The sequence below is a fragment of the Camelus ferus genome, chromosome 1 (genome assembly GCF_009834535.1).
Source record: "Camelus ferus isolate YT-003-E chromosome 1, BCGSAC_Cfer_1.0, whole genome shotgun sequence".
Classification (NCBI taxonomy): Eukaryota; Metazoa; Chordata; class Mammalia; order Artiodactyla; family Camelidae; genus Camelus; species Camelus ferus.
The window spans coordinates 102862167-102881145 of NC_045696.1; the positions used below are offsets into that span (position 1 = coordinate 102862167).

At 33.2% G+C, this 18979-nt stretch overlaps 1 protein-coding gene across 3 annotated transcripts in view; it reads right to left on the reverse strand.

The window, feature by feature from the left end:
- TRPC1 (transient receptor potential cation channel subfamily C member 1) overlaps positions 1–18979 on the reverse strand; it is a 60040-nt gene that overhangs the window by 33150 nt on the left and 7911 nt on the right. The window contains exons 2-4 of one of the 3 annotated variants that reach the window (XM_006190545.3): positions 15583–15737; positions 9432–9533; positions 5261–5463 (exon numbers count right to left, since the gene is read on the reverse strand). In XM_006190545.3, the coding sequence (XP_006190607.1) occupies positions 5261–5463; positions 9432–9533; positions 15583–15737 (460 nt within the window). The remainder of the gene's footprint in view (positions 1–5260; positions 5464–9431; positions 9534–15582; positions 15738–18979) is intronic. The other 2 variants (XM_006190546.3, XM_032487078.1) reach the window with 2 other exon arrangements.

Below are 18979 nucleotides of genomic sequence, written 5' to 3' on the forward strand. Positions count from 1 at the left end.
GGTGGCAACCAGTTATGCTGGAGTAACAAAATGACATTGTATGGAAAGCATTTAGATGTAACTTGAACAAATAATGAGGCAGCCTCACTTTATAAAATATCATTTTTGGTATTCAGAACATAATCAAAAGTAATGGTGGGTGAGATAGGAAGAGGTCAGTGATTCCACTACACAAAAATATGCATAAAAATGGACAAAATTATTTTTAAAAATTAACCATTTCAGGTCACTGAAAATTACATATCAAGAATCAATGATTGGAAAACTTTCAGAGCTTCAGGCAAGAACGGCTAGAATCTGTGGCCTTCTTGCCTGAGGCTGCCACCATCACCTCTGCCCCAGTTCATTCAAGGAGAACTGCAGTTTTCCAGACCAAAGCTGGTAAATCTGTACCTTTGTGCCAAATAAGTAAAAATCAATTTGTTGGGAGGCAAAAACCTATAGCTCCACTGGCAAAAAGGGTTGGATTTAGTAAAGATGAACAAGGAAAATCTGCAGTTTTGTAAGACCAAACTTGCAATCTAAGTTGAAGCAAAAAGTAGACCAACCAGAAATTTAACAGAGAGATTTTGGAAATGAGAAGAGACATTCAAAGATTCATATAAGATCTCCACAGATCTCTGGCTGACTTAAAAATTATGTGCAGAACATCAGAAAGTCTGATAAAAAAGAAAAAGGCAAGGAACTCTTGAGAAATGGCTACAACTCTGAAAACATTCCCCAACTAACCACAGCCTGCTCAAGGAGATAGCAGAACCCTTACAGGCTCAAAGTGTATTAATGTAAGCTTAGCCCAAATCATTGACATGGATAAAGATGTGGTATATATACACACAATGTGATACTACTCAGCCATAAAAAAGATGAAATCTTGAAGAGCAGCCGAGATGATAGAGTAGGAAGATCCTGAGCTCACCTCCTCCCTGGGCACAAAAACCCTTACAACTATTTATATAGCAACAATTGATGAGAAATAACAGAAGACTAGCAGAAAAGACCCTTCTACAACTAAAGATACAAAGATGGAACCACAACTAGATGGGTAGGAGAGGTGGAGATGTGGTCTAGTCAAGACCCACACCCCCAGGTGGGCAACCCACAAACGGGAGGATAATTACACTTGCAGAGGTTCTCCCTAAGCAGCAAGAAGTCCAAGCTCCACACTGGGCTCCCCAGCCCAAGGGTCCTGCACTGGGAGGATGAGCCCTCATAATGTTTGGCTTTGAAAGCCAGCAAGGCTCAATTTCAGGAGAGTGAGAGGGCTGTAGGAAATAGAGAATCCACTCTCAAAGAGCACACACAAAATGTAACATACTTCAGGACCCGAGGCAGAAACAGTAATTTAAAAGGAGCCTTATCTCAAACGTACACAAAACTTTACTAGATGTAGATCCTAGAACTATAAAATTTCTATAAGAAAACAGGAGAAAATCTTTGATCTTGGGTTATGTGAATTTCATAGGTATGACACTAAAAACTGAATCCACAAAAGGAAAAACTGATAAATTGGATCTCATCAAAATTAAAATATTTTGCTCTTCAAAAGACCCAAAAAAGAAAATTAAAATAAGTCATAGACTGAGAGAAATCATTTGCAAAACATATATCTAATAAAGGACTGTGTCCAGAATATACAAAAAACTTTTCCAACTCAATAAGAATAAGGCAAACAACTCTTTTTTTTTAAATCATTTTTCTTTCTTTCTTTCTTTCTTTCTTTCTTTCTTTCTTTCTTTCTTTCTTTCTTTCTTTCTTTCTCACTTTTTTTTGGGGGGGGGGGTAGTTAGGTTTATTTATTTATTTATTTTTAGAGGAAGTGCTGGGGATTGAACTGAGGACCTCATGCATGCTAAGCATGCAGCTCTACAACTTGAGCTCCTCCCAACAACAACTCTTTTTTTTTAAATGGGTGAACGTTTTTAATAGATACTTCACTAAAGAGGATATATTAATGGCAAATAAACACATGATAAGATGATTGGTATCATAAGGCATAAGGGAAATACAAATTAAAACCACAAAGAGATACTACTACACTTCTGCTAAAATGGCCAAGATCAAAAAAAAACTAACAATATCAAGTGTTAGTGAGTATGTGGAGGAATTAGAATCAACATACATTACTGGTGAGAATGTAAAATAGTACAACCACTTTGAAAAACAGTTTAGCAGTTACTTCAAAAGTCAAACATACGCTTAGTATACAACCCAGCAATTCCACTCCTAGGTATCTATTTAACAAAAATAAAAACATGTGTCTACACAAAGATTTGTATGGGAATGTTCACTGCCAAAAACTAGAAACAACTCAAATGTCCATTAATTAATAAATGGATAAAGAAAAGGTCAATCCTTACAACGGCATACTACTCAATAATAAAAAGGAAAAAACTACTGATGTGTGCAACATTATGGATGAACCTTAAAAAAAGTATGCTAAGCGAAAAAGACTATAGACATAAGTTAACATATTTTATGATTCCACTTATATGAAATTTCTAGAAAAGAAAAAACTACAGACTACAGACAGAAAAAAGATCTGTGGTTACCTGGAGCTAGGGATGGGAATGAGGACTGACATACGTGGGCATGAGAGAAGTTTTTCCAGTGATGGAAATGTTGGAGTACTGGATTATGGTGATGGCATATGACTGTACACATTTACTACAAATCATCAATCTCCACATTGAAAAAAAAAGTTTTTGGAGGAGGGCACTGTGGAGTTACGTGATTATATTCTATGTAATTTTCTGAGGTTTTTGTTTTAGCCACATTTTCTAGGGTTTTTGTTTTAGCCACATCATGAAGGATATGGAAATACGTAATTCCATTTGTCCAAAGTATTTTTAAAACAGGAATTTCATATGGCTCAGTCTAAATATTTAGACAATATTAAGAAGAATTGGAGTAGATGAGGCAAGAGTAATTATAGGCAAAATTAATAAGAAATAAGAAAGGAAACTTGAATGGAATCTGTATAGGCAGAAATCAGGAGAGGAAATTTCTGAATTAAACATGTAACTGACAGCCACTGATGAGACTCTAGTTTCCAATCTAACACTGGGGTGAAGAGTCACATTTCTAAACAAAAACAATATTAGCTATTAAGGAGCAGATATAGAGCATCAAACTCATTACAGTGGTTAGCTTTAGAGAGGAGAGGAGAATTGGGATTGGTCAAAGGACTTCTGCTCAAAATTAAAGTTAGAATTTTTACAAGGATTTAATAAGAATTTATTCACATATTACTTGTGTAACTAAAATACTTTTAAATAAAAGAATTGCATATTCCTAACATTACTTTAGCCTCATAGTTAACTGATTTTCTCAATGCCAAGAGTTTACTTTCTTCGTGGATACCTAACCCAGTTTTTACAAATTCAGTTGCTTTGAATTGCTTCACTCAATAATACAAGTGAAGATGAGTATATGGGGCTTACAGGCATTCAAATTCAAATATTTTTTAAAAAAACGCAGATTAAATAAAGCACTTCTGCAAATTAAATTTAATTGGCAGTCTACTACTTTGCTCTCTCTCCCAATTTGTGTTTTTCAATTCAAAGAAACTTTTTCCTTCCTTTAACAGATAACAAAGATTTCATATCTTCTTTTAAAGTTATTTGAAATTTCATAACACATCAAATATTGAGACAGAAATCAAATTACAGCAATATTACTGAAAATATTTTTCTAAATGACCCCATTTAAAATTATTGCCCCCTGACCTTACCATTACCTGCAAGTGCATCATCTCTAAAATTTAAAAATCAGTATCTTATGAATAGATTGCCTCTGTTCCTTATTGCCAGTACAGTGGCTCTTCAACTTCACTGAAACCTTTGCCAGTTTCTCTTTTTACTCATTTTATTAGCCTCTGTCTACTTAGTAATTCCTGGAAATGACTTTAGTCAGAACTCTTTGACATTTGCTATAACTGTTTTCTCAATCAATAACAAACTCTCTCGAAGTCTTCCACAAATACACCAAACCATTTTCAGTTCCCTAAATAAACCACAATCACACTTTGTACTTTCTCTGTAAAATGTCTTTCCTTTTTTAATTCTTATTACTCTAAAAGCTTTCAGAACAAGTTTTTTCCTCTTCTCCAACCAAGCCAGGTTAAGCGTTCTCTCTAGCTCAAATCCACCCACCCCACCAACCAACTGCTTCAACCACTCACATATTTTACAAGTATACTATTTGGAAAATATTTATATTTGACATTAATAAAAGATTTTAAAATCAGATAAAGCCTTAAAGATCATTTCTGCTTGTCATTTTATAGACTAGTCATTTTAAAACTAAAAAGTTAAATGATAGAGTCATAGCTATCAACTAGATCTTATCAAAGAGAAATAGGGATCTCATTGCAAAAGGAAATTCAAAATAGAAAAAATTTCTTGTTCAACCTCTGCAAACAAACATTAAATTAATTCCCAGGAGACATTTCCAATTTATGGATTTGAGACTATCTGTCGATCCACCAAAGATCTGTTCTTAAGGTGAGGAATGAGTGAGGGTGGATGGTTTGCAGCTTTAAAGCTAATTTCACATATACTGTACAACAATCTGTAACTTAAAAAAGTTTGTCAGCAGACTGCCTAGGACTTCCAGACTACATTTTCTGTAGTAAATGCTATACGTGATACTATTTCAACTGTATCTGATTACTATACAGGTAATATTTACATAAAGGCTTATGCTGAAAATTAGATTCTCAAGTCAAGCCCAGAACCTTACAGCTTATACCACATGCATGTGTATGATCTTGCTCAACCTGGTACTTTCCTGTCCATTCACTCCTCAACTGTTCTTAATATTTTCAACTGGGGAGAACGGGAAGAGAAAATGACTTAAATACTGTGTGAAAGGGAAAAAAGAGGCATAACAGGTTGAATATTTAGTTAGGTAGATAATAGTTTTTATTTCTCTATAAATAAAATAGGAAATGGTATCTTCGCCCCTTCCACTACTTGGAAGTTCTCTTAGATTAATAAACTCTGCTTCCAAAAAGCAAATGGTAACCCCATCCCTCACCAGCAGGAGTATGAGATAAACCTTATTCATAATTTGAAAAATTTTCCTAATTATTCATCATTTGGTAAGTATTTCTTTAAAATGCAGAATTCATTGTATAAAGCAAAGGAGCTAGAAGTTTGATTTTTGTAAGTCACCCCAATTGCATATTTCTTAAAATCTACGTAGAAAGAACAATACCTTACTGCATCACACATCTTAATTTAAATCTTAATTTTCTAACCTGGAATGTCGGAGGCTGTCCTTTTTGTTTTTTGCAGAACACAATGTGCATTCACAGCCAACTGCATGGGGCTTAGGTAGGGACACATCCTGCTTTAACAACATTGTAAGAATCTCATAGTTGTTACGATGAGCAGCTAAAATGACAGGGGCAACATCCATAGTTGTTGAATACTCAGGATTCTGAATTCGCTCCATTAGTTTCTGAAAAATATTTATATAAATATCCAAAAGTTACTATTTGTGACTTTAAAATAACATTTATCTAAAAAATGAAATGAAAAAAATTGAAGGCACAAAAAAACAAAAATTATTTTAAGGAATATAATAAACATTTTACTAGGACTAACATTTTTTTTAAACCTCAAAACCTAACTTTAGTTAATAAATGCAGTATAATCATGACAGACAAAATCTTCAATAGGAAACATTCATACACTCAGAGTTCTGTTTTCCTAATAAAGAAGTGAGCACATCTAAAGAAATACTTTAAGAAAAAGTGTTTAATTTTTACAAGATTATGGAGACATACATGACAAGACAAAGAAGAAGAATTTTAGAAAAAGAGCATAATAAAAAAAACAGAAATTTTGAAAAAAAAAAAAAGGCAGAGTATAAATGCATGAGAAAAAAATATTTAACTCCACCTCTATGGCAAACCTTGTCACATTGATAGCAATAAAGTTACTTAAAAGTGATAAGTAAATAGAAGGCACTCTTCCTTTTATATAATTCTCCACATATTCTCAGTAACCATCTATAATGTTCCCTGTTACAAATGCACAAAAACACTAACAATCATAGCTACTGGAAGTGTTAGGCATTTATATTTATCATCTCATTTAATCCCCACAATAACCTGCAAAATTGAGCATTATAATCCCCACGAAGAAACTGAGGCTCAGAGAGGTTAATGTGCCCGAGCTACACAATAGAGTGGCAAAGTGCAGAGAACCCAGGTGTGTGTTACTCTGGAGGCTGGGCTCCTTTCACTACACCGGCTTATGCTTAGTGATGGCATGATACGAGAAAGGAAACATTAGTAAATAAAGATCAGGGTTCAGTTTTAAAAGGTTGACTATTTTATGGCTACTGCATACTCTTCCAAAACTTCTCACTTTTTCACAGATATTTTTCTGAGAGCTATTTGATTCCATAGTATAAGCTCATCTAGTTCACAGTTTATTTTTGTCATTTTTATTAACATTGTAAAAGTAGTGCACACACATTATAAAATATCTGAAAAATATAGAAAAGTGAAAAGAAGAATAAAAATACCTATCTTCCTACTACTCGAAAACATTTACCATATTTCCTTCTAGTCCTTTCTCTACCACACCCACTTTTAAGGGTAACATTGGCATGAATGATTTGGCACCAACAATTAAAAACAATGGTCCTTAATATTTTGAAGATCAAAGACCCTTTTAATGATCTCATAAAGCTATAACCTAAAATCTTTTGGAAAAAAAATCCATGTAGAGAATTTTGCATGCAATTTAAGGAAGCTAATAGATCCTATGTTCAAGATATTTTATTTTGCTGATTTAAATAACACTACCACAAACATCTTTATGAATATAGTTTTTTCAAAATTTAGGATTATCACATTAACATAGAACTCATGAAGTGGAATTATAGGTCTAAAGGCCATGAACAGTTTTGAGGCTTTTGATACATAGTATCAAAGTCCTTTAAATAAGTTTATATTACCAATAATACAGGAATGTACCCACACACTAAGGTTTACTCACCAGCACTGGGCATGATAACTCCCAATTTATGAGTAAAAAAACTGTCATGAAATATTAATTTACTCTTCCCTGATTACTGATAAATTTTAATGTTTTCTGACATACTTATCTTTTTTCCCTCTTTCATGAATAGTTTGTTTATATACTTTCCATTTATTTATTGGGGACTTCAAATTAATGAACTTATTTGACACAACACTGTAAAATGACTATAACTCAATAAAAAAATGTTTAAAAAAAAAAACTACAGAGAAATCTAAAAATTTACTCCATTCTCCCTAATTACAAAAAAGAGGTTATAAAGAGGAGAAAATCATATTTAATCCCTTAGGGAAAAAATAGTTCTCACTTTTCCTATGAAACACACTTAACTATATGAAAAACACTATTAGACATAGATGATTAAAGTTCATAATTCCATTGCTCATAATATAAGCTATACACTATCAAAAAAAACCACCTGTATTTGAAAGTCAAAATTTATCAAAAGATAATTTTTATAAGCCAGGAATACAGAATAAATTCACTGAGGTGGTAAAAAAAAAAGTATATAAAAATATTTGACATTGCCTGTCTAGAAGTAATAGGGCTATTAAACTATAATTCAAGCAAAGGCTGGATAACCTTTTTTGTTAAAGGTAAAGTAGAAAGTATTTTTTCACTGAGTAGGTGAGGACAGCCCACCCTTGCAACTCAAGATTCAATTGGCAGTGGTAATGGTGATGAAATAATATGTCAGTTGCTCTAATATCCTGACACACTACACCCAACCTCCCCAAGAAAGTAAATGGGTTAAAAGGCTAGAAAGTGGAATAGGTCTACCAAAATATACTAGTAACTGCAGGTTAGGTGGCAGAAATTGAACAGGATTCCAGACATTTCTGATTCTTTGGACAGGGGCTATATTCTTAGCCTTTTCCCCCTCAATTCTTGTTGGTTTCTTACCACCACTTAAACTAGTTGGAACTATCCTCTGGAGAATGTCACGCTTACACAAACTTTGTAATAGTTTAAATGAGGGTAAAATATTTCAGCTAATATATGATAAAATATGTAATTTAGGGGAGCTTCTCATTGTTCTCAGATAATGGCAGATAATATGCATCCAATTGATAATTCTTTCTTAAAACAATATTTTTCATATGAGTATAGCTAGTTTACAGTCCCAGAAATTATTTTTACTGATTATTTCACTACATCCTCACCAGTAATGAGTGTTACAACTTTTAAATTCTGATATACAACAAATACCTCATTTTTACAGAATATATTTTCTTATTAGTAACTATCTTCTTAATTATAAAAACAATAAAGAAAATAAGAATAAGAAAAAAAATCCTTAATTTGGTAATGAGAGCCATACAGTTCCTTTTCTATGCATATTTTTAACCGTGGATTGTATTATATGCACAGCTCATTATCTTCATTTTTTTCACTTCCTCTATTATATGTTTTCATGTTCCTAAATACCTTTAAAAGTACCATTTTAATCATATGTAATTATTTATATTTCCAATCTTTCATTTTGGGATATTTAGAGTGTGTCACATGGTTTTTTCACTTCTACAAATAAGATTACAATTAATATTTTTGACCACTTCCTTGATAAATTTCTAGAGGAGGAAGCACAAGGTTAAAGAATATGAACATCTCTCTTGTGTATGACATATCCTGTCAAACTGCTTCCCAAAACACCCTCCCTACCTGTGATGTATGAGACTGGACTACTCCTTTGCCATCAATGATTTTTTTTAAAAAAACTTTGCTAATTTGATAAGCAAAAATTAGCATCTTCTATTTGATTGTCAGTAAAGTTTAATATTTTGTACCTTCTTTTGAGATTTTTTTCATGTCCTTTTCTCATTTTGGTGTTTTTCATCAATTCGCCTAATATTAAGATTATGAATTTGTGATATATGCTGAAAATATCTTTTGAAAGTTATCTATCTGCCTTTTAAATTTTGCCTGATGCCTTGATCCCAGAAATTTAACTTCTGTACAGCCAAAGGCTGTGCCGCATTGTCCATTGTTTTTATGCTCAGAAAGTTTTTCCCTCCCAATCATCTAAATATTCACCTACATTTTCTTCCAGTTTTATAGTTTCATTCTTTATTTTTAATTCTTAGATCCATTTGGAAACGAATCTGTATTTTCAACTTAACCTGCAGAATGTTTCAAACTAAAAATACTGGATCACATTAACAAAATTATAGAAATATCACTAGTTTTAAAAGGTTTCCTGAAAGCAATATTAATTATTCTTGCAAGTGTCTACTTACTTTAAAGCAATATTTTACGGAGTAAAAAAATCTATTTATTTAAAACAAAATAAATTGGAGGGGACGAAAATAATGGCAATGGGGCAGAGATCTATTTTGGCTTAAAAATCCAAATTAATAAATATTTAAGAGTACTAACTACTATAGTTGGTCTTGATGATCGTTTTGGTCGATGATTAAGTAGTATATCAACAGCTCCCACTACTTCAGAGTCGATTGCCACCAAAAGAGCATCTGCGGACTTTAAAAAAAAAAGGTTAAAAAATGAAAATGGAGGATAAAAAAGGTAAACTATTTATTTTTACTAATAATTCATAAATAAAACTATTTGTAATTTAAACTGTATTATATACAGTAATACTGAACTTTCAAAAATTTAGACTGTCCAAATAGTACATTTGCTTGCCTTAGCAGTACTTCTGTGTACCACAACACACACATTTTTGTCCTGGGTTCACTGCATGAGCTGACAAAATAATGAATGCTTGACAGAGGGGTTTATTAATGAAATAGTGCTGATCCATGCAGTATTTAAACTTGAAATGTTCTTTTTTCCTAAGATCTTTACTCTTGAACTGTGGACCAAAAGAATCTTAACACTCCAAATCTATAAAAGACATTGCCAAGAACAATTACTACAGGTAAAGGATTGTGTTCAGCCTGATAAAAATGCTAATCAATGCAACCATGAGCTAAGGGACAATGAGAAAATATGTAAACATCTGCTCTCATCTTTAAAGCACAGATGGCTGACTGAAATTACAAATATGACATTAATGTTGCAATCTTATCAAGTAAAAAACACAAAGAACTAGGCTACCACTGTCCTTAGAGATAAGAGGGAGAAGTGACTTTATAGTTTTACTCTCAAACTCATTACTCCCATAGCTCATTTTGAAGCTCCAACTTTGATAGGAGGAAAAAGTAAATAGAAGCTGAGGAAATAGAGATTATTTTTTTCAATTCTCTGTAACCAAGTCTACAGTCCTATTATGGTCACTGGCAACTGTGACATCAGGTTTTGGGTTTCTTTTTGTTTTGTTTTGTAAGGAAAACCATAAAGGCAGAAGAGAAAAATGGGGATAAGTAATGATTTAACCTAAGAAAATGTCTTGATTATTTTCAGTCTTTATCTTTTAGACAATGATCATCTTTAATAACTATTTAAATAAACATTTTCTCCCTTGAAAATGAAATTATATCAGATGTTAAATATTCCTCATAGCTGAAAAGAATATAAACTTTCACCTACTTTATCTAGATGTCAAAAATAGGACTAAAAATGACAGATTTTACCTGGATGTGTAAAAATAGGACTAAGCACCTCAAAGAAAGGGTTGGGGGCCATGTTCAACCATTAGAAACTGCCTATGTATTCATAAAGGAAAAACTCCCCACTCTCAGGGGACACTTAAATTACTATTTTATCCCTTTAAACTTTTAGGTTCATTGGGCTGTAGCTTATTCTTTAGAAACTAGCATTATTATTTTTCTGCTTTGCAAACATTTTTCTTCAGTTTTTACTGGACTTGGTCAGGTAAAGCAAACAAACAAAAAGAACCATGTGTTCATTACTACTAAATATTTCATTTATGATCTTTAATTTTAACCTATAAAGATAACTATAGTAATGCGCCTGATCTCAAAGTCAAAACATTAGGTAACTCCAATCATCTGAAACATAGGCATGGATCTAGCTGCAAGTTTCTTCCAGAACCATACTGAGCTGTCACAAACTAACTTCATGGGCATTATTTCCTAGAAGCAACTGCCTCAACCACACGGACAGAGTAGTCTATAAATGACGGATATCTGGCTTTCCTAAGTACACTTCAGGTCTCTACTGAAAAAGGGAAGAGCTAGATTAAAGCCAACAAAGAAGAGGGAAAAGGATGAAAAAATTGCTAAAAAGTTGATCATTGAGAAGATAAAATATCAGCAAAATATAGCAAAATCAGTCAATACACAGCAGGCTGAAGCCATTTAATATAAGGAAAATATGTCAATCGTTTCAGACTATATGAAGCAAAGTAAAATGATTACACTCTCGACACCCACTTACGATGGTAAAGTTAAATTATATTCAGATATACTATTTAGTTAAGAATAAAGAAAGATTCATGTTAAATCTTTCCATGCTTAAAAGAATAAGCTTCAGGTGTAAAAATATTTATTTATGTAAAAAAGTCATTAAATAAGGAGTTGCCATTGACTTTTTTATTCTGCACAATGCTGTGTTATTTGATAAAGAAGGAAGTTCTGAGGGAAAAAATGTTTTATTTTAAAAATATCTGTGGGTATACAAAATGTCCTCATTGGTTTTGTTTCTCAATTGCTCAGATATTTGATCATTCCTTATTAAAATCTATTCAGTATATATTATGTATTACTGAGGTTACTATCTTCCTTCCCTCCTCAGAATTTGTCTTTTCAACAATTCCCATACTCTTTCCTCTAAGCTCAGAGTAAGAAACTACTTGTTTCCTTCCCAAAGCTAAATTTCCCACCTTGGTTTTAATTTAGTGCTCCTGTCTTCTATAGGACCTTGGTCCTCCATTCGCAGAAATACCAGTCCTAGCCCCCACCTCCTAAAAACATGAAATTCTTCCTTACTCTTTGCTAACTTGACTTGACCTATCTTTTTCTTACCACTCAAGTTTTTACTCTCTCACTCTGCAAACTTCTCAAACCCATGCATATCATTTTCTCTAATTCTCGTGATGCCAGAGTTTCAGAATCCAATGGCCTTTCCTACTTCCACATGTTTCTTGATTTCTAAGCAACATAGTAAAACGGTTTCTTTGGTCTTCGCAATGCTGCATTATCCTAACTCCTTTAATGAAACCCTTTCCTTCTAATGTACTTTATTGATGTAGATGCTCCCTGAGAAAGAATCAGCACTAGTTTGCTCTTCTCTGTGATTTCACCCGCTGTCGCAATGTCCGTGATCTCCCCACGCCCACGACTGCTGTATCTCTCCAGCCCAACCTCTCCCTAGAGATGTAAGCGTTCCATCGGAAACTGCCTGATATCCTTAAAATAAACAAGGCTAAAACCAGAATTCACATTTCTCTGCCCTGAGCTTGACTTCTTAGCTTCCTGTTTTTCTTTCATCCTTCTCCAAGTCACCCATGTTTAAGATTTTCAAATCATCTTGGACTCCTTCTCAGTTCCCTCCACCAAATTCAAATACTCACTAAATTCTATCAATACTTCCCCCATAACATCTCTCACATCTGCCATCCCTCTCTCATTCTTAGAGCCCAGTATTCTAGGTCAGGCTTTAATCTCTTCGTATCTGGATTACTATAAAAACCGCTCACTCAAGCTGTTTATAGACCTCCCCACTTTCCACTTCTTAATCTATATTGAACACAGCCACTAATTGGTTTTTCTAAAATGCCATTGGACACATCACATCCTTTCTAAAAAATTATTTAATGATCTCACTATCTATCATATAAAACACAAATTCCTTAGCCTGGCATTCAGGCTCTTTTCATCAGTTTTGTTTTAGTTATTTTCCCAGGTATCTCCCACTGCTATCCAACCCAAATATTTTGTTCAAAAAGACTAAGTCAATTCACTGTCTCAAGAATATACATTGAATGTGCCTTTGTTTACATCTTTCTCCACCTCCTATTCCTGACCTAGCTATACATTTTTGAGAGTAGTTTCAGGAAATAGGTAAAAGCATGTACTCTGGAGCCAGAACCTGGGTTCTAATTCTGGATGTGGCATTTATGCAGTGACTTTGGACATGTTACTGAAATTTTCTGTACCTTGGCTTTCTCCTCTATAAAATAGGAATAATAATTGTACCTATCTCACAGGACTGTTGTGAGAACTAAAGAAGTGAATATATTTAAGATTCCTAGTACACGGTAGAACTATATAAATATTAGCAATTATTAGTATTTCAAGGCTGAGCTCAACTGATACTCTTCCATGAAACCTTTCTTGATGGCTCAAATCCAGTTTCCAAAACATTTATTGCAAACCACAAAAGTTTGAGTACGAAACAGAGTTTCTCAATAGTGGCACTATTGACATTTTGGGCCAGATAATTCTTTGTTGTGGGATAATTCTTTGTTTAGGGGCTGTCTTGTTCACCATAGGATGTTTAGCGGCATCCCCACCTCTGCCCACCAGGTGCCAGCAGTAACCCACTCCCAGCTGTAAAATCAAAATGTTTCCAGATGTTGCCAAATGTCCCCTGAGGGACAAAATTGTCCAGTTGCGAACCACTGGTATACCACAAGATAAAATACATGACAGCACCTTGTAATCTCAAAGGAATACACAAAGGTCAAGTATTATTACCACTTAGCACTTAGGGAATACATTTTTGTATTACTTAATTGATTTAAAAATTCATATATACTTTCATTGTGCAATTAGTCCTTTAGTACAGAACTCATGTTTTACATATTCATTTCCACAATCACAACCAACCCAAAGGCCTTGGACATTTGTTGACTTAGAGCGAAGACAGAACAACCTGAGGTAACCTGAGACAGAACACAGTGAACTGGAAAGAGCATGGGATTTGCAGTCAGAAGACTAGGTTCAAATCTTAGCTTTGCCCTTACTTTAGAACTTTGGGCAATTCATTACAGTCTATGAGCCTCAGTTTTCTGAACTATAAAATAATACATCTATATAGGTTGGCTATGACGTTCAGCTGTGATCAGGTATGTAAAAGAACCACGGACACTGCAGAAATTTTATATACATAGAATCTTACATGTAAAAAGACAACAATGATTATTACACCATAATACCTCTTTTATATAGAATCATCAGAGACTTACTTGGTAACCTTATTGTCTGGGTAACTGAAGCTTATGCCTTTAAGTGTTTAATTTTGAAATTTCAACTATTCTGATGTAAGTTTTCTGCTTCAGAAGTACTATATATATTCTTCCTTCTTCTAAAACAATACATACTGAATATAATTTAACTTTCCCTTACTGCCTCTGGGCCATTGTTATAAACATCAGTTACCACTCTCACATACGGCTCCCTTAGAGATTATCAGGCATGTAATGCTGCTGACGTCTTTATTAAGCAGAGTCAGAGGTCCTGTGCCTCATTTCGTTCCACCACAGCACTTATGCCCCTTCTGTTGCCCCTCTCGTTCTCTATGGATTAGAAAACTAACTAAGTTTATTGATGTGGAATCTAAAATGAGAAAAAATAGACTTTGAAGAAGGTCTCCAGACATACTCCTATGACTAAAGTTCATAAATGGTAAACTTCATGGCATCTACTCTGGCTGCTCAGAGGTATTTTTTACTTCCTGGCTCTTGGTGGTGTTCTGTGTAACTGAAATGTCTGAGAAAGCAGTTTCTTTTTCTACTCTAAATATGTATACATAGAGACAGTGCCATATGTTGTAATACATATATGTATATTATTATCTGTATAAAGAAATGTACATAGGACTAACCTACTTATTTTTTTAAAAAATCTGTGAGTGCTCCCTGGTGCCACTCAAAAAAAAAAAAGTCTCATTAATTTAAAGCTACAACAATCACACTATTTGAAAGAAAAAAAAAAAAGAGAGCCAGAATTCATGTGCTAAGTCCCATAAGCAAACCAAAAAGGAAAGAAAATTATATTATTAAATTTCCTTCAGAATCTCTTGATTGAATTCTTTCGAGACCTATACACATGCCTGCTTTTTCACCTGAATGATATGAAGACAAACAGAAAGGTCAGTATTTTCCAGTTTAAAAAAATTCATTCACCTTTAATTATAAGCAAACACTAAATTTCAGACAAAAAGGAAAATTTAATTTAATAAAACTTAACAGGAGAAAACAAAGTCAAACTGAAAATTGCTTTGTGAGTGAGGAACATTTTGTTCTTATGCCTATAAATCATATGGGCTACAGAAATACCTGTTCTCCCGACACTTCCAGAATACTTGTACTACTTTTTGATATATATGACAAATAAGTAATAAGTAATAAAAACAAAGTCATCTTTAGTTATGATAATTTACCACTGTTGGATATTTTAAAATATATAAGGGGGAGGAAATAAAAGTTGGGAGAAAAAGATAAATCAAGTCAAAATATTATAAAAAAAAAGTTTTTTGAGGTTGTTTTAAAAACTTTTAGTGGCTTTCACAAATACAAGGTGACAGAAAGAGAGAAAAAATAGATAGGAAGAGAAGAAGAAAAAAAGGGAGGGAGGGAAGGCAGGAGGGAAGTAGAAAGAAGAAAACAAGGCATATGTAACAGTACTTAGAAGCTACTGGATAAGATTATCTAGCCTTGTACCTGACAACCGTAGTCCAAAAGAAGCTGCAGTATATCCAAGTTTTCATTTTCAATAGTTATGGTAACAGCATTTCTCCCAAGCACATCTACGCAATTTATGTTCAAGTCACCTGAACTGTTTTCCTCCAAAATCTTTTTAACCATATAATAGTCACCTAAATAACAATATACAAACATAATTTAATATCCATGACATATTAAATAAGAACATCTGTAAAGAAAATTTAGCTTGTTGATTTAAAAGATTAAAAAATCTAAACTCAATTTTGTATATGGAAATGTGCAAAGAAAATGTGAACATTTCCTTGCTGAAAAACTTACATCCTGATAAAATAATATGTATATTGGCTGCAAACATAAAAAGTAGAAAAAATTTAAATATGCAGTTTAAAATAAAATTTGTTTAAAATTCATAACTGATTGATTATAAGGAAAGTTTTGGGAGACATTTAAAGCAGTAAAGAATGTCCAAAAGCACAGACTAAATGCTAGAAAAATTAGAAACATAAAGGATTTAAGTTTTATACCTCAAATACATACACACATTTAATGGTTAAATGGTTAAAAATGAGATCTAGTAATAAGTGGAGGATATTATGAAGAGGTTTTACAGGGCAAAGTACACTTCGGAAAAGCAGTGTGAATATGTATATGCTTGTAGGTATGTATAGTAAGAGGAAAAGGTGCCTGAAATTCCTCCTCTTCTCCCCACTCTCCCAACACACGCATGAACACACACACACCCATCTCATTAGTGAAGATGTTTAGATTAAATGAGGGAATAATCAACTGACAAAACTCCAAGGCAGGATTAGGATTAACACTGGTAAAGACCAAAGACAGAATATTTCATAGTGAAATTTGATCTGTCAGGATTATGCAGAGTAGCTTCTGGCTAACTACCCCACATCAAAACAGCTAATCCACAAAGGAAAATGAGAATAATTATGGAGGTAATCATTTTCAGAGGGCCCACAATACTCGTCTGCTAACTAGAAAATAATAAGGGGAATAAATCAAAAGATAAATATTAGAGAAAGAAAGCAAAGTGGGTTTTATTTTATTTCATCTTACTTTTTAACGTAAGAAAAATAAACCATTTTAAGTGACTTGCAAATACATTTGTTCCTTAGAAGTCTATGAATAAGAAAAAGGAAAAGAACAATCAGAGTGGAAAACAGAAGGAAAGAAATGATTTCATGACACAAAAAGAGAAAATCCTAAAACTGGACCAAATGAGTGAATAAGAAAGGTAACAGACTTTTTTGGGTTAAAATTTTAAATAAGTTTTGCTATTATTTTTAACCAATGACATTAAAGTCCCCACACATTTTGGAAGAAGATGAAAGGTAGTTTTCCTAATGGTGTATTTCCTTACTTCCCTCAAGAAGAAAACTTTTACAAATGTTAGCAACTATATATAAAAACAGACTTAAAAAAAAAAAAGCTTCTTCCGTATAGCACAGGGAACTATGTTCAATATTTTGTAATAATCCCTAGTGGAAAAAAAAAAAGTAAACGAATATACGCATGTATATGCATGACTGGGACATTGTGCTGTACACCAGAGAGTGACGCATTGCAACTGACTGTACTTCAATTTAAGAAATAAAATACATTAAAAAAAGAAAACTAGTCAAAAAGAAATATTTTCCTCATAGCACTAATTAATATTTAGATACTAATGCTCCATGACAAAAACTTATCAAGCAATTCACAAAGTGAATTTCTTAGTCACAAGTTGAAATGATAGTGAACATAGATTTGTCACTATTGGAAAATAACTTGAAAACCTTATTTCAGACGAATTTATTTCAGTATCTTAGTTGGAAGAGGATGCTACCCATAAAAACTCCTGATGTATTTTCTTTGGTTTAATGATATATCTAGGTGAGGATTAGTTTTTTATTTATCCTGCCCGGAATTCACTAGGCTCTCTGAATCTCTTCATCAAAATGCAATATTTTCAGCCATTATCTCTTCAAATATTTCTTCATCCTATACTGTTTTTTCTCCTTTTGGAACTTCTTTAGACATCATTTTAGATCGTCCCACTCCAACTTCTGTGTCTCTAAAGATGTCTTATATTTCCTCTTTCTCACTCTCTTTCCTGCATTCTGGATAACTTTTGATTTCTCGTCCAGTCACTTATTCCTCCTTCAACTAGTTCTGCTGATGAAGCCACTCATTAATTTTAAAAATTTTAATGACTATGTTTTGTATTTCTATAAATCTTTCTATATTTATTCTATAAATTTATTTCCAAATCTTTTGATATATTTTCTTCTGTTTTCATTTCCTTATTTTAAGTTCTTAGTCTTTTTAAACATACTTATTTTATGGTCTCTATATGATAATTATCTGACAGTCTTAGGGATTTAATCCTATTTATTGTGTCTACTGACTCATGATAATGGGTGGCTATCTTCTGAATTTTTAAATTGGGTACTGCAAACTCATCTTCATGCAGCTTAACTATGGGAAACTAGGTAGCCTAGTATGAAAATTTGTCCCACCAAGGATGTTGTTTGCTTTTTCCAGGTAACTTTTTCCAGGTAACAAAGATTTTGCTACCCTATGAATCATTTTTGTATTAATTTCTCAGTTTAGGTTTTCCCAGATGAAGTAGGTAGTATTAATTTAAACCCCAGGCCAACAAGAGGCAGAACCATAGTTACAAATTCATAGAGAAGTCTTATTTAAAAGCTTCTTTGTAGTCTCCCTTTGCTGATGGACAGGTTCTTTTCTCATCTACCCCTCTGCTAAAAGTGTAGTCCTTTAAGGCTCCTGGTTTCATGCTTAGATGTTGTTCCAAACTCTCACGTTGTACAAACTCAAGGCTTTGTAGCCTGTTTCCATATGGGCATTAAAATTCAAATCCCTACAATGCCCAGACCAATAACTCTTGCTCCCACACCCAGAGCAGTCAAATGTCAGCTCACACACTCCTCTGTTATCCAGTCTTTTCTTTATGTTTGAATCCGCTTCCCTCACTTTCTTGAAAGCTCAGCTGTTCATTTAAATAGATGTTTGTTATATTTTAGCTAGCATTTCTAGGTGATCTCAAGCAGAAGAGTTTTCAGATTACCTAGTTAGCCATGTTGCTAGAGACAGAAAAGTCTAAAGCACTGTATATAAATATAATTCTTATAAAATTTTATAAACTTCACATATAGCAAATGGTCAAAAACAACTGCTACATGTTTTAAAAGTTTAGTTTGCTGTTTAAAAAGTAAATGTATTGCAAATGTCAGATACAACAGCTTTAAGGTTTCAAAGACTATTTCCATTACAGACAGGGGCTATGTAAGGGGAAAAAAACTTAAAAATCAAAACCAGATAAGTTTTACCTCTAGAAATAATAAAAACTTCCACCCTGCCACAGCTGCTACACTCA